This window comes from Camellia sinensis, chromosome 3 (assembly GCF_055761805.1).
Source record: "Camellia sinensis isolate YWXY chromosome 3, ASM5576180v1, whole genome shotgun sequence".
Lineage (NCBI taxonomy): Eukaryota > Viridiplantae > Streptophyta > Magnoliopsida > Ericales > Theaceae > Camellia > Camellia sinensis.
In genome coordinates, this window is record NC_138963.1 from 21,284,587 (window position 1) to 21,297,536 (window position 12,950).

The 12,950-nt window shown below is 33.4% G+C and overlaps 2 protein-coding genes across 4 annotated transcripts in view; one reads left to right on the forward strand and one right to left on the reverse strand.

Annotated features, from left to right (window-relative positions):
- The window catches only part of LOC114310196 (F-box/LRR-repeat protein At3g26922), a 28,337-nt gene that overhangs the window by 10,889 nt on the left and 4,498 nt on the right, over window positions 1-12,950 (reverse strand). The gene's annotated exons all lie outside the window — the stretch shown is intronic.
- Window positions 1,995-8,460, forward strand: LOC145822374 (putative serine/threonine-protein kinase PIX13). Of its 2 annotated transcripts, XM_082919229.1 has the most exons (7): window positions 1,995-2,797; window positions 3,810-3,896; window positions 4,347-4,482; window positions 4,593-4,735; window positions 5,406-5,529; window positions 7,975-8,041; window positions 8,302-8,460. In XM_082919229.1, the coding sequence occupies exons 3-7, from the start codon at window positions 4,446-4,448 to the stop codon at window positions 8,399-8,401; spliced, it is 471 nt and encodes a 156-aa protein (XP_082775355.1). In that variant the 5' UTR covers window positions 1,995-2,797; window positions 3,810-3,896; window positions 4,347-4,445; the 3' UTR covers window positions 8,402-8,460. The 2 variants fall into 2 exon arrangements, with proteins under 2 accessions (XP_082775355.1, XP_082775354.1); XM_082919228.1 differs by lacking the exon at window positions 3,810-3,896.

Consider the following 12,950-nt stretch of genomic DNA (forward strand, 5'->3'; position numbering starts at 1 on the left):
TTAACAAAAATTATGTAAAATACTCTAATAACTAAAATATTATTTTTTTTCGTCACTTTTAGTTAATGAAAACAGATAGATGATTTCGATTTAAAATAAATTAAAAAGATTAGAATTTAAATTGATACAATTAAAACTTAGAATTTATTTCGTTACAAGTAAACAACCTTAAGATTTTTTTTTGTAATTTCTTCTAGAAATTTTCTTTTGTTTATTCTTAAGAAGTGAAATAATCTGAAGGGATAATTACAAAATTAATACTAATAATAAAGATTTGATTTTTTTTTTTTTGGGGGGGGGGGGGGTGTTTGTTAAATTCAGGGTACATGACATTTGGATGATGAGAGGGTAAACCATAGGCCCCGTTTGTTTTTAGAAATAAAATAGAGGAATTTCACGGTGAGGAGATTTATAATAAAGGGATTAAGTAAAATTGTGTTTATTTTGATGATAGTTATTGGGATAGGGATTGTTAAATTATTTTAATATAAAATAATAAAATAATAAAATAAATAAAAAATACAAAAACATTAAACATTAATGTTCAAAAAAAATGCCCAACATGTAAAAAATATAAAAAAAAATAAAAGATGTCCAGAAAAAATAAAACAAATAAAACAATGATTTTTACTTAATAAAAAATACAAAAAATTAAATATTAATGTTAAAAAAAAAATTGCCCAGCATGTAAAAAATAAAAAATAAAAATAGCTTGGCAAATTATTTTTCTAATACCAAATGTTAGAGGTCCATCCGAATCCTCTCCTCAAAGGGGATTCATAATTCGGAGGGGATTACGAATCCCCTCTCCATCTCTCAAAATAAACACAAAAATAGTGAGTCTCACTTTACTATCAATCTCAATCCTCTCTCTATAACTCCAAACAAACGGGCCTAGGAATGTTGTGTATTCTTAACTCCTCTAGTGCCTCATGCGTTTTGGTTTGTATGACATTTTATTTTTGTTAGAATCATACTAAATGTTGAGTGCATTCTTAATTTAGGAATAAAATTAATTTCGTCCATAGCTATAATATGAAATATCTCCATCTAAAAAAAGTATAAAATATTAGTAATAGACAAACCTAGAAAATATATCTAAAAAAGTACTTAAAAAAACATATATATGGATCACAATCCTTTTAGATAGGACTTACATCACATAAATTTTAAATTTATACCATACAATTTTCAGAATAAATTCCAGATTATATGTTTTTGATGGTCCATAGAATTTGCGTTTTTGAAAAGTTGTATCTTGTTACAACTCTCGAATTGCATAAGTTTATTTTTTTTAATTCAATAGGTAAATGACATTTAGATGACTAGAGGGTAAGTCTTGCGAATGTTATGTATTAGTTTGCTTTATAATTCAACTGTTTGAACCAGGGGTCTGAACAAATTTTAGGAAACTTTTTGTTCACTATTTTTCAAATGGGTATGATGTTCAAATTGATGGGCTTTTTATGGTTAGTATTATTTTTTAGAGTTAATTATATTTTTAGTTTCAAAATATGATTTTATATCATTTTTGTTTTCAATGTTTAAATTGTGTCAATTTGCTCTTAAATGTATAAAAAATATTTCAATTTGCTCTCATAATTTAAGTCTGTTATTGAAGGACTAAATTGAAATATTTTTTATATATTGGGGACCAGATCAACACAATTTAAACATTGATAATCAAATTGAAATGCGGTAATTTTATACATTAAAAATCAAATTGATACAATTTAAATATTAGGGACCAAAATGACATAACACTCATATTTTGAAAATCAACAAATGGGACGGAATAATTGGAAAAATTATTGGTTGGTCCTGGGACACACGTGGCCATGCCTCAGTCTAATCACAAATCCCATGCGCGTTCATGTTCCTCAATCACCTAATACAAAATCGTAAGCCCCATCCCCTCTACCCATCATAATACATGTGGAGCGCCACGTGACACTACTCTAAACCAACCAATAACTTTTCTAGAAGAATCACTACAAGAATTTACACATTTTGCGACCACTTTTGCCGACCAAAAAAATTTTTGTCGCAAAAAAATGACATTTGGCGACCAAATTTTAATTAGTCGCAAATGATCATTATTTTTGGCGACCAAATATTTTTGGTCGCAGAAGGTTATATTTTGGCGACCAAAAAATATGTTGGTTGCAAAAAGTGGTATACTTTTGCCGACCAACTACAAATTTGGTCACGAAAGGTCACATATTTTTTGGCGACCAAAAATTTGGTCGCGAAAACCTTATTTTCAGCAACCAAAAAAAATTAGTCGCCAAATTAGTACTTTTAGCGACTAATATTTTAGTCGCCGTTGATTAAGATTTGGCAACTAAAAAAATTTGTCGGCGAAAGAACCTGTTTTTGCGACTAATTTGACGTTTGGTCGCCAAAAGTTTGGGGGGAAATTTGATTTTCAGTGGGGGCGGGATTTGAATTTTCTTTCTCTCCTTCGGTGCCCACTCTCTCTACCAAGCCTCACTGCCAAGTCTCAGCCTTTCTTTCTCTCTTTCTCTCTACCTAAGAATCCTCCTCCACATCTTCTCTTTCTCTCTCTCAAAAAACCCCCATATTCAGTTTTGTATGGCAGTTCGCTTGCTAGCATACGAGGTAGCTGACCTCTGCCTAGGCAAGTCGCCTCTCAAATCTCTCTCATGGTCGATGTCATTTGCTACCTCTGCAAAGACGAAAACCTCTCTTCTCCTTCCTCTGCTCTCAAATCCCCTGTTTCTGTCTTGCTCCCCAAACTTCCTGGTCTTGTCAGGCACGTCGAACCCTCTTGCAGGTATGGCTCTCTTTCTCTTTCTCTTTCTCTTTCTCTTTCTCTTTCTCCACTTCCCTGTTCTTCCCCATCATCTATCTACAAAAGAATACATGATTTAGGGCAATCCATTTGCAAAAAATGGGTTTGTGTACTGAAATTGTTCATTGGGAAATTGATGATAGGCACTGGGTATAAACCGTTGATGATTTATTTGAAGCTATCAGATCTGAGGGCGCATCATTGTTTCATATTATTTTTTTTTTGTTGGTCTGTATTTTCATGCTATTTGTGTATATTTAAAGCTGCATTCGATACTTTTTTTGGGATAAAAAATTGGGTTTTGGGTTTTATATTCAGTATTTATGCAATGTGCCTGGTAGATTGAGTGATTCACTTTTATATTTTGTTGTATTTACTTTTATAGATTGCTTGATGATAGGTTTTTCAATGTGTAGAGGGGTTTCTCCAATGTCCTCTACATGTTCGATAAATTGCCTCAAAGAATTGACCCCACAATTCCAGCCAAGAATCTATGCATGTTTTATATTATGTGTTATTGATTGTGTGTGCAGCTTTTGTATTTGTTTTTGCCATTAAAGTGGTGACATGGGAAATGCCTTTTTAATGATAAGAAAAATTGCTTAGGTAAATGTCACTGTATTGTAAAAGCAATTTGAGGTCTCTACTTTATTAAATGTCTTGATTGAAGGATTTTTATTTTATTTTTTGGCCAGATTGTTTGATGGACATTGTGTCTATTTCTATATCATCTTTTAGTTTGTTTTAACTTGTCTGTGGAAGGTTTCACTTGGTCCACCATTATTTACTTGGCTTTGTTGCGAGTCTTGGTGGCTCTGTCCAAAGATCTTTTAGTAAATTTTCTTAGATATGATAACAAATCAATGGATGAGAATGTAAATATATAATAATTACATCTAACAAGCATTACACGAGTTGTTGACAATGTCATTTAGTATTCTCCTGTTCCATATTTTAATTCAATTTATAGGTGACAAAATTCTACCTTTTGCAGTCAAGTGGCCGATATAAATATAAATGAAAAAGGAAGATGAAACTAAGAAAATGAAGATTTTCTGGTCACCTTCCGTGCGAAAAGAATGTAAAGCAATGCCCTCTTTCTTTCTTCTTTCTTGGTTCTTTTGCAGGTTTCTAAACCTTTAAGCTTGCAATGATGCAGGCTTGATATTCACCTTGCAGCTTGTATCCAAACCTATGATTTTTTCGGTTTTGTGTTAGGCCTAACAGTCTTTGGCTGTGACTTGGGGCCTCTTATTTTTGATTAATTATACTCTAGATGAAAGTTAATGAGATCATTTTTGGTAAGTGATTTAATGAGATTTATTGCCCTAGAAATCAACATAGGAGTTTTAAGGGAAATGTAGAATATATTTTGTTTTTGGATCAGTGTTCCTAATGGTTCATGGAGATAGTAGTAGACTCGTGAAATATCTATTAAGTGGCTACCTGTTTTAGAAATTTTCCTTGATCTTCATCTGCATAGTAAAATCAATTTTAGTGAATCTAATGGTCTGTTTGTTGGAAAATTCAGTCAGAAGTGAATTTTCTGGGAAGGCTTTCTCATCCGAACTTAGTGAAGCTGTTTGGGTACTGTTGGGAGGATCAAGAGCTGTTACTTGTATACGAGTTTATGCAGAAGGGAAGCTTGGAAAACCATCTTTTCAGACGTAAGAACTTTAGCAAAGAACAAAAGAAAAGAAAAGAAAAGAAAAGAAAAACTAGCTGTCCATGGTTATATTGCATTGAATTGATTGCTGGATTTTGAACGGTTGTGCAGGGAGTTCTGCTGTTGAGCCACTTTCTTGGGACATACGGCTCAAAATAGCCATTGGTGCAGCACGGGGCCTTGCTTGCTTGCACACATCAGACAAGAAAGTCATTTACAGGGACTTCAAAGCATCTAATATACTGCTTGATGGGGTGAGAATTTATATGATCGTGCCTCGTAAGTTAATGAGTTGGATTTTATACTTGTGTTCTGAAAAGGCACTGACAATAAGAATAAGTAGGAAAAGGAACTTTGAATATGGTGACTATCTTGGAATGGAATGTGTGTCCTCTGTTTCAGTGACAAGGGAATGTAAGAAAAGAGTTGAGTACATTTTTTTTTTTGGGGCAGGGGAAGGGGAGGGGAAGTTGATCCCGGGGCTCGAACCTGGGTTTTAAGCTTGGCTTACCCCTAGGTATCCATATTTTTTTTTTTCAAAAATTTGTATCAATTAGAGGGGGAGGGAACATCAAACTTGTGACCTCCTCCTAGTGAGGAACGAATCATGAATTCTGGCCAGTACTTGTTATCTGTGTTTTCTTAATGACAAGGTCTATAATAAGGTCTCAAGACTTGGGAGAGTGACTTGAGCACTTATCTAGAATACAGGGACTGCCATTTCATCTTTTTAAATCATTCAACAAAACAAGTGGTGTATCAACATCACAATCATGTAGATAGATATTTCCTCTAACGGCATTCATGTAATGAGATTCATCCTGTGCATTTTCCATTGAAACAAACATGACCTACGATAAAATGGGGCAAACATGGAAAACAATTATTCTGAAAGCTTTTGTGTGTTTTGTTTTCTTTTTACAGAACTACAATGCAAAAATCTCAGATTTTGGCTTGGCGAAATTGGGGCCCTCAGGTGGAGAATCGCATGTGACAACACGAGTTATGGGCACATATGGTTATGCTGCTCCAGAATATGTTGCAACAGGTAAATATGAATCCTTTTTTGTTAAAATGTTTAGAGAATTGAACCATAGAAATTATTCCCAAAAGACATCTTCTATGAACAAGCACATGAGAGGCAAAGGTTCCTGCTTATATGTTTTATTTGGTCGATAGTTCATATGATCTAGGTCGAAAAATAAAAAATAAAAAAACCCATCCCTTGTGGTAAAATGAATTAGTTCAAATTTTCAACAAGTCATTTATATGTGAAGAGCGACGTGTACGGTTTCGGTGTTGTGCTGCTGGAAATGCTGACAGGTTTGCGGGCACTTGATTCCAAACGCCCCAGTGGGCAGCATAATCTGATTGATTGGACAAAGCCCTTTCTCTCCAACAAAAGGAAGCTGAAATCAATTATGGATGTGCGGATAGAAGGGCAATATTCTTCAAAGGCAACGTTGATTGCTGCTCAACTCACTATACAGTGCCTGGAATCAGAACCTAGAAAATGCCCCCCATGAAAGAAGTTGTAGATATCTTAGAACAGACTGAAGCCATGAAGCAAAAACCAAATGATCACATAAATTAGCTAATTAAGCTGCAAAAAACATGATATATATATGGTTCCGTAACTATGATCTGATCTCATAGAGCCTTTTATGCTAAACTCTACTTCACAAGATCTAGATGTACTTAGCTAATTCCAACTGATTAAGACAATCAACCTGATGTGGTTATGAGGTCATTGTTTCATAAAATAGAACTTAACAATCATATGATCACATAAATTAAAATGGATGTTTGTATTTAACATACTCCAAGGAAAGAACAGAGCACCACTGAGAATAAAGTGAATGCCCTCAGGTTCAAACCCCCAACCTCATGATGATAAGCTGTGTTTTCAACAATTGAACCTGTACCCCGCCTTATTCTTAACTAGAAATCAGCATACAAAAAATAGTGTGGCATATTTAGAACTTGCACTTTTTTTCTAACCGATCCAATGCATGAGACAAGTAGACCGTTGAGCCTTAGAGATACACTTTTACTTAGTTTATCACAATATTATTTTTTTAATTAGCATCCTACACTGGTACTCTATCCAAGCACCTAGAAAAAAACATTTGACTTGGAATAATCACACTGATTGGTGTGTAAATTTTTTAATGAATTATGCAACTATAGTTATGTATTCACTTCTATGAGGAAAAAAATAACAATAATTTACTTTACTTTCTTGCTCAGCAAATATCATTAGGAAATAGAAAGGTAAAGGAGCAAATAAACAATGTCCAGTGATTCTTCCTAGTGTGGAATGAGTAAAGAATCAAGCTATACTTGTTGCACTCATCTCTTTTCCTTTCTTGATGTAATGAGTTCTTTGTTCATCAATAAAAGTTTTATTTTGCCAATCTAAAAAAAAAAAAAAAAAAGGACCTAAAACAGTTAAATATTGTTTTAGTTTGTGAGAAATTGATTTTAGGTTTTTATACTTATAATTGGTCTGTTATAATTTGTAGAATCTATAATAATTTATATTTTAATTTAAACAATGGCTAATTACAATTTGGTTGGGTGTAAATGTCTAGCATTGGTCTACACTGTTTGGGTGCTTAACTGGCACTTATTGAAACACTTTGTATTACATATATTTTGTAAGTTAACATGATTGAATAGAACATAAGATAGCATGGGTGTTACTGTCATTCAATGCCTTTTGTTATTGTGATACATTCTTTCCTATAATCAAATAAATGTTGTGACTTTTTTATTCATATACTCGTGCTTATATTGACTATAAAATTATTATCCAATTTATTGCTATTATTCTATATTCTTAATTTTCTGTCCAGGTATATATTCTTCTATTGTTTATTGTCATTCTTATGATAATATGTGCACTAATATTATGTTCATTATTCTGTATCATTTATTTCACTTCTAAGCATTGCTGGACACCTTGCACAAATGAAACAAATTAAGGTAATAAGAGTTGCTATTTTCTCTTTTATGTTAACTTCAAATTGCCAATATGTGGTTCATTTGCACATAAGCTTGTATTTGACAAACTTGGCTTTAAAGGGGGCTCTATTTGGTCATTCATCCTTGGCATTTAAGGATGTTCTGAATAGTTCATGAGTGGTGCTGACACATACATATAATAATTATAGTACATACCAAGGATCAATGATGATTTAATATAACTAAGGGATGATTAAGGGAGTTGGATTATACCAATTTTCCATATGTGTTTATATTCACTATTATATGCCTAAATCACTGTTTAGAGTAGCAATTGGGATTGCCATAACCACCTTGACTTAAGTGTTTTTTTTTTTTTTTTTTTTTAAAGGCTTTAGTTATCTATCATGTATGCTAATGAGTGCAATTGTGTTTTTCAGTTTATTATCGATCATCTATACAGAGGGTTGAGTGATGAGAGCATATATGGAGTGTTATAATACTAATGTTGGTTGTTACTATACAGGATTAGCTGGATGTGAGATTAGAGAGTTCTCCAAATTGTGGGTTGAGTGTTGTGAGACCATAAACATGTGGGTTTACACTAACACTCTCTTGCATATCTTTATGTGTAATTTCTGTAGGTACAATAGGAAGCATGAGTGTTGTGATGTGTATAGTAGTTGGTTGAGTGAAGTGAGACCACAAATTGAGTGTAGCTTGTCTCATTACCTGCTTTTCTTGATGAGTGTAATGTATATATGGGGGTTGAGTGATGTAGGAATAAATTGTGTTGTGAGCTTTGTTAATGCAGGTTGTGTAAAATCTGACTATGATTCAATACTTTTTGAAGTGCCATTTTTCAGGTCCTGCGATGCTTAATGGTGATGGAGGAAATAGAAGACAAGGAGACCAGGCTGCAAACTGCACCAATCTTGTGCTTCCCATCCTGATGGACTATAGTTGCTTTTACTTTTTGTTGTTTTTTGGAATAATGGCTGCTTGTATTACAGTTACTTTTGATCGTCAATTTGAGAGTGTTGTGCTTATTTTGTGTTGCTGCGATGTTCAGCTATATGCTGCTTGTACTGAGCTGTTCTGCTGGTATGGCTGCTAGGCTATTTGTTGAGCAGCTTTGCTACTGTACTGCTCTGTCACCAAGTGTTCCTGCTGCAGCTTTCTGTGCTGCTGAAATACGTGATTTTGGATGCTACAGTTGGCTGCTACAACTTCTGCTACAGCCCATATGGATGCCTGTATTTGGATTGTTGCAGAATTTGGGTAAGACAAACTGCTGTTTTGGGTTGTGGTCCTTATTTTATTTTAATTTTCTTTGTTTTTCTGTTTGTGTGGTCTTCTCCTGTACAGGGTCCCTTTTACCATATAAGTGTATTCTACACCACTATGCATCTGTGCCAATTAGTGGAATGAGTTGGATGGCATGGTTACATTTAGATAGTAGGGTTCACGTTCTTATGTGGTGTTTTATGATTGGATAGCAGGACCACATATGAACGATGACGTGATATCATTGTTGCATTGAAGTTTTACTCAGTAGCCACGTCATTCTTTATATGGACAAAAAAGCTACAAAGCCATAATAAGTAGTCCGAAAAATGGCTAGTGTGTGGATCAGCTTCACTTTAGATGTGACTCACATCACGTTAAATTTGAATCTTCAATACTCACTTCTATTTTTGTGAATTCTGTATGGCATCGCATTGCATTGCATATTGGAACTTAGTGAAAGATGCTAATATCCTCTTTATTACTGGTTGCAGGCATGGGGTTTGGACTGAGATTTGGAACATAAAGATGAGTATTATCTATTGTTTTACTGTACAATAAACATTGTGTATTGTTATTATTATTATTATTATTATTATTATGATTATTTTTGGGGTTGACGTCGCGCTAGTCGGAGAATTTGTTGATGCAGAGGAAGATGACAGTGAGTGATACCTCAGGGTTACTAATCTCTTTACTGTCATTGGGAATTTAATTGTCTGCAACTTCTGCTGAAAGCAGAGGCTGTGGATATTTCTTCAATAATTAGAGAGAAGTCGCAAGAAAATAAACTGGTTTGATATGGATTTCATTTTCTTTTCTGTTCTCAGATTTTTTATTTATTTTATTTAATTTTTTTGGTTGAGAACACTCAATTTTTAGAGAAACACTTCTAGGCTGTTTTTAGGGTAAATTACACTTTGCACCAAATCTCATTTTGGTTCCTACATACGAAATCATGATAATCAACCTCCTGCACTTATAGTCAAATCCCATTTTGATCCTTACACATAAAATCGTGACAATAACTGGACCATGATTTTTTGTTCACCGGCTGCCCAACTACATAATGATAGCAACTTGTATTCAGTCAGAATTAGAGAGTAGTATAGTATAGTGTAACCTGTATTCAGTCAGTATTAGATCGAGGAGAGACAATGCCTAAGAAGGTATGGTTTTGTAGTTAATAAAATGGAGAAAGATTCAAAAGAATGTTGGACTCAAATCTAACTCCATTCACAAAGACATTAATTGTTATTTTACCTGTACTCGATCTGATCATTATATGTTATTTTACTTGCTGCAATTTGGACACCATTAATTTATGCATTTGTAATTTTAGGCACAAAGTGATAAGGACAAAGCAAGTCGTGCAGAGCGAAAGTATAATCATACAACTGGAACAAAAAGTTTTCCACGTGTTCAAAAGGAGCAGGTTAATTCATCTTTTCATGTTGTATATTTAATATGATAAGGTATACATAATGTGACAGAATGATATAATTTATATTTTGGAATATATTATTTTGTAGAAAAATAAGTTGGGACACTCTCCAACTTGTGCTCACATGTTTAAAGTATGTTATACAAAGGAGATTGGAACCCCTGAGGCAACGAAAGCAATGATAGTATGTACCAAATAATTATATGTCCATTTGAACTTGTAGATTAGTTAAAATTTCCACATTATAATGTTGAGTTATTGAAATGTATATATTAAGTTATGTTTTTTGCAACCTTATAGGATGAAATGAATGAGAGGACAACCTTAAATGCAAATTTATCGAATAAGGGCCCAAATGATCATCATGGATTGTATAGAAATTGAGAAACTTCTTGATTTTTAAATATTGTGAAATTTCTAAATTTCAAATGCTACACATTAGAAACTCACCCAGGAAAAAGTGCACAAATCATCATCATGGATTGTGGGCCTTATTCAAGATAATATAGTACTGAGAACACCATACATTTTGTTGTATGAAAATGTTAGTGTTTGTATTTATTTTGATGGAATATGATCTTCAGGTGGTGATGTCAAATGACATCGTTACAGAAGAAAGAATACAAATTAATAGTCAACTATATATGGTGGTGACTATCAACACCAATTCATAGTTTGTATTTATAGGTGACAGTCAACTATCAATACAAAGAATTAATGATCGATGTATCAAATTTATTAGAGAGCTGTTATATATTATTTGCTTGTTTTAAACATTTTTTTTTATATCACTGATCAATACATGCATGATAAATATAAAGTAATATATTAGTATTTGCTTTTTCTAATACTTATCTCTAAATAAAAACGATTAGAAATAAAACTACCCAATAGTCACAAACTTAACTTTTTTGCAGGTATAAAAAGTTCCGTTTTACAAGTAGATTGCCTACCTCCCCTTTGAGGAGTGAGTTGGTTTGGTTAATCAATCGAACAGCCTCTGGGTAGTCAAGTGCCACACCCATTATCTGATCTTTCGGCATTGGCATCTCCCTTTGCATCAGTTCCGATATTGCCATGTAATGAAACATGTTCATCATCCATTCATTCATTATTTATCAATCTAGATATATAGGTTGCCAAAATAGGAGTTTAATTTAATTCACATGAAAGGTTCATTGAGGAAGATAGGAGTTATTGACAATATGGATCAATTTTAGTTGCCGTGTTTGGTTTCTGCTGTATGGCACTATATTGGATCTGGAATGGTGGCTGATCCAATTTATTCTATAGACATAAGAATGCTATTGTTTTATTTACAATTTGATAATGGTAGTCATTTAATTTGCTAATGTGACCTTTGCTTTTCATGGACATTTTTCATTATTTGTCCAATTTTAACTGACATTATTTATCTTTTTCTTTGGTACAGATGGATGAACTCGTGCACAAAGCTAAATTGTACAGGACAAATTGGCACTTTTTGCATTTTTGGAAGGATTATATATTTTTGTATAGATGTATATGGAAAATATTAGGGTAGACTAGTAGTTATATTTTTGGATACACTACTAGTTATAATTTTTGATGGGTGTGTATAGAAAATATTTGGTAGACTAGTAGTTATTTTTTTGGGTTGATGTACATGGATAAAAATTTCAAACATAATAACAAGTACTTGTTATGTTTTAAATTTTATGCTAGATGAAATATGTAGTTTCGAATTATTTGTGGATGTAAACTTATAATAGTTGCTGACTTTAATTAAACAGGTTCAGAAATGGTTGATATATATATTTTGTTAAATGTTGATGATTCAACTTATTTGTTGGTTTGAATGATTTCTTCTTTTTACAGATTATATTGAATAAATTGGATGGATTATTATAAATTACAGGTTTATTTTGTTGGATGTTGGCGACCAAAATTTGGTTTTGTTTTTATAGTTTTGGCGACCAATTGATTAGTCGCGAAATGTCACAATTGGCGACCAAAAAAATTTTGGTCGCAGAATGTCACAATTGGCGACCAAACAAATTTTGGTCGCAGAATGTCACAATTGGTGACAAAGTTTTTTGGTCGCAAAATGTCACAATTGGCGACCAAACAAATTTTGGTCGCAGAATGAGACTATTGGCGACCAAAATTATTGGTCGCGAAATGTCACAATTGGCGACCAAAATTTTTTGTCGTCAATTGTCACAATTGGCGACAAAAAAATTTGGTCGTTGAATGTGCTAATTGGCGACCAAAATTATTGGTCGTGGAATGTGACAATTGGCGACTAAGATATTTGGTCGGCAAAAGGCGACTTTTCGCGACCAAAATGTTTTTGCGACAAAATAGATTAGTCGCAGTAATGATATATTTAGCGACCAAAAATTTAGTCGGCAAATCTAACTTTTCCCGACCAATGAAAATTTTGGTCGCGAATTACTTTTGCCGACCCTCAATTGGCGACCAAACTAGCGACAAAAAAAATTGGTCGCGGATAACTTTTGCCGACCAAAAATCGACTTTTAGCGACCAATTTTTTTGTTGCCAAAAGTGTTAATTCTTGTAGTGAATAGACACTCAATTCATAGAAAAAATTATTGGTTAGTCTTAGGGCACCGCATGGCAATGTCTCAGGCCAATCACAAATCTCTATATCCCTTCATGTTTTCTAATCGCTCAACAAAATCGTGAGCCCCACCATTTCTACTAATTAAAATCTCTATCAATCACAATGAATGTAGAGCACCACGTGACATTGCTCCTAGACCAACCAA

Coding starts and splice junctions, on each gene's coding strand:
- LOC145822374 (XM_082919229.1), top strand. CDS start 4,446: ATGCAGAAGGGAAGCTTGGAAAACCATCTTTTCAGAC. Junction 4,736..5,405: donor CTAATATACTGCTTGATGGG/GTGAGAATTTAT, acceptor TTCTTTTTACAG/AACTACAATGCAAAAATCTC. Junction 5,530..7,974: donor TCCAGAATATGTTGCAACAG/GTAAATATGAAT, acceptor GTTACTATACAG/GATTAGCTGGATGTGAGATT.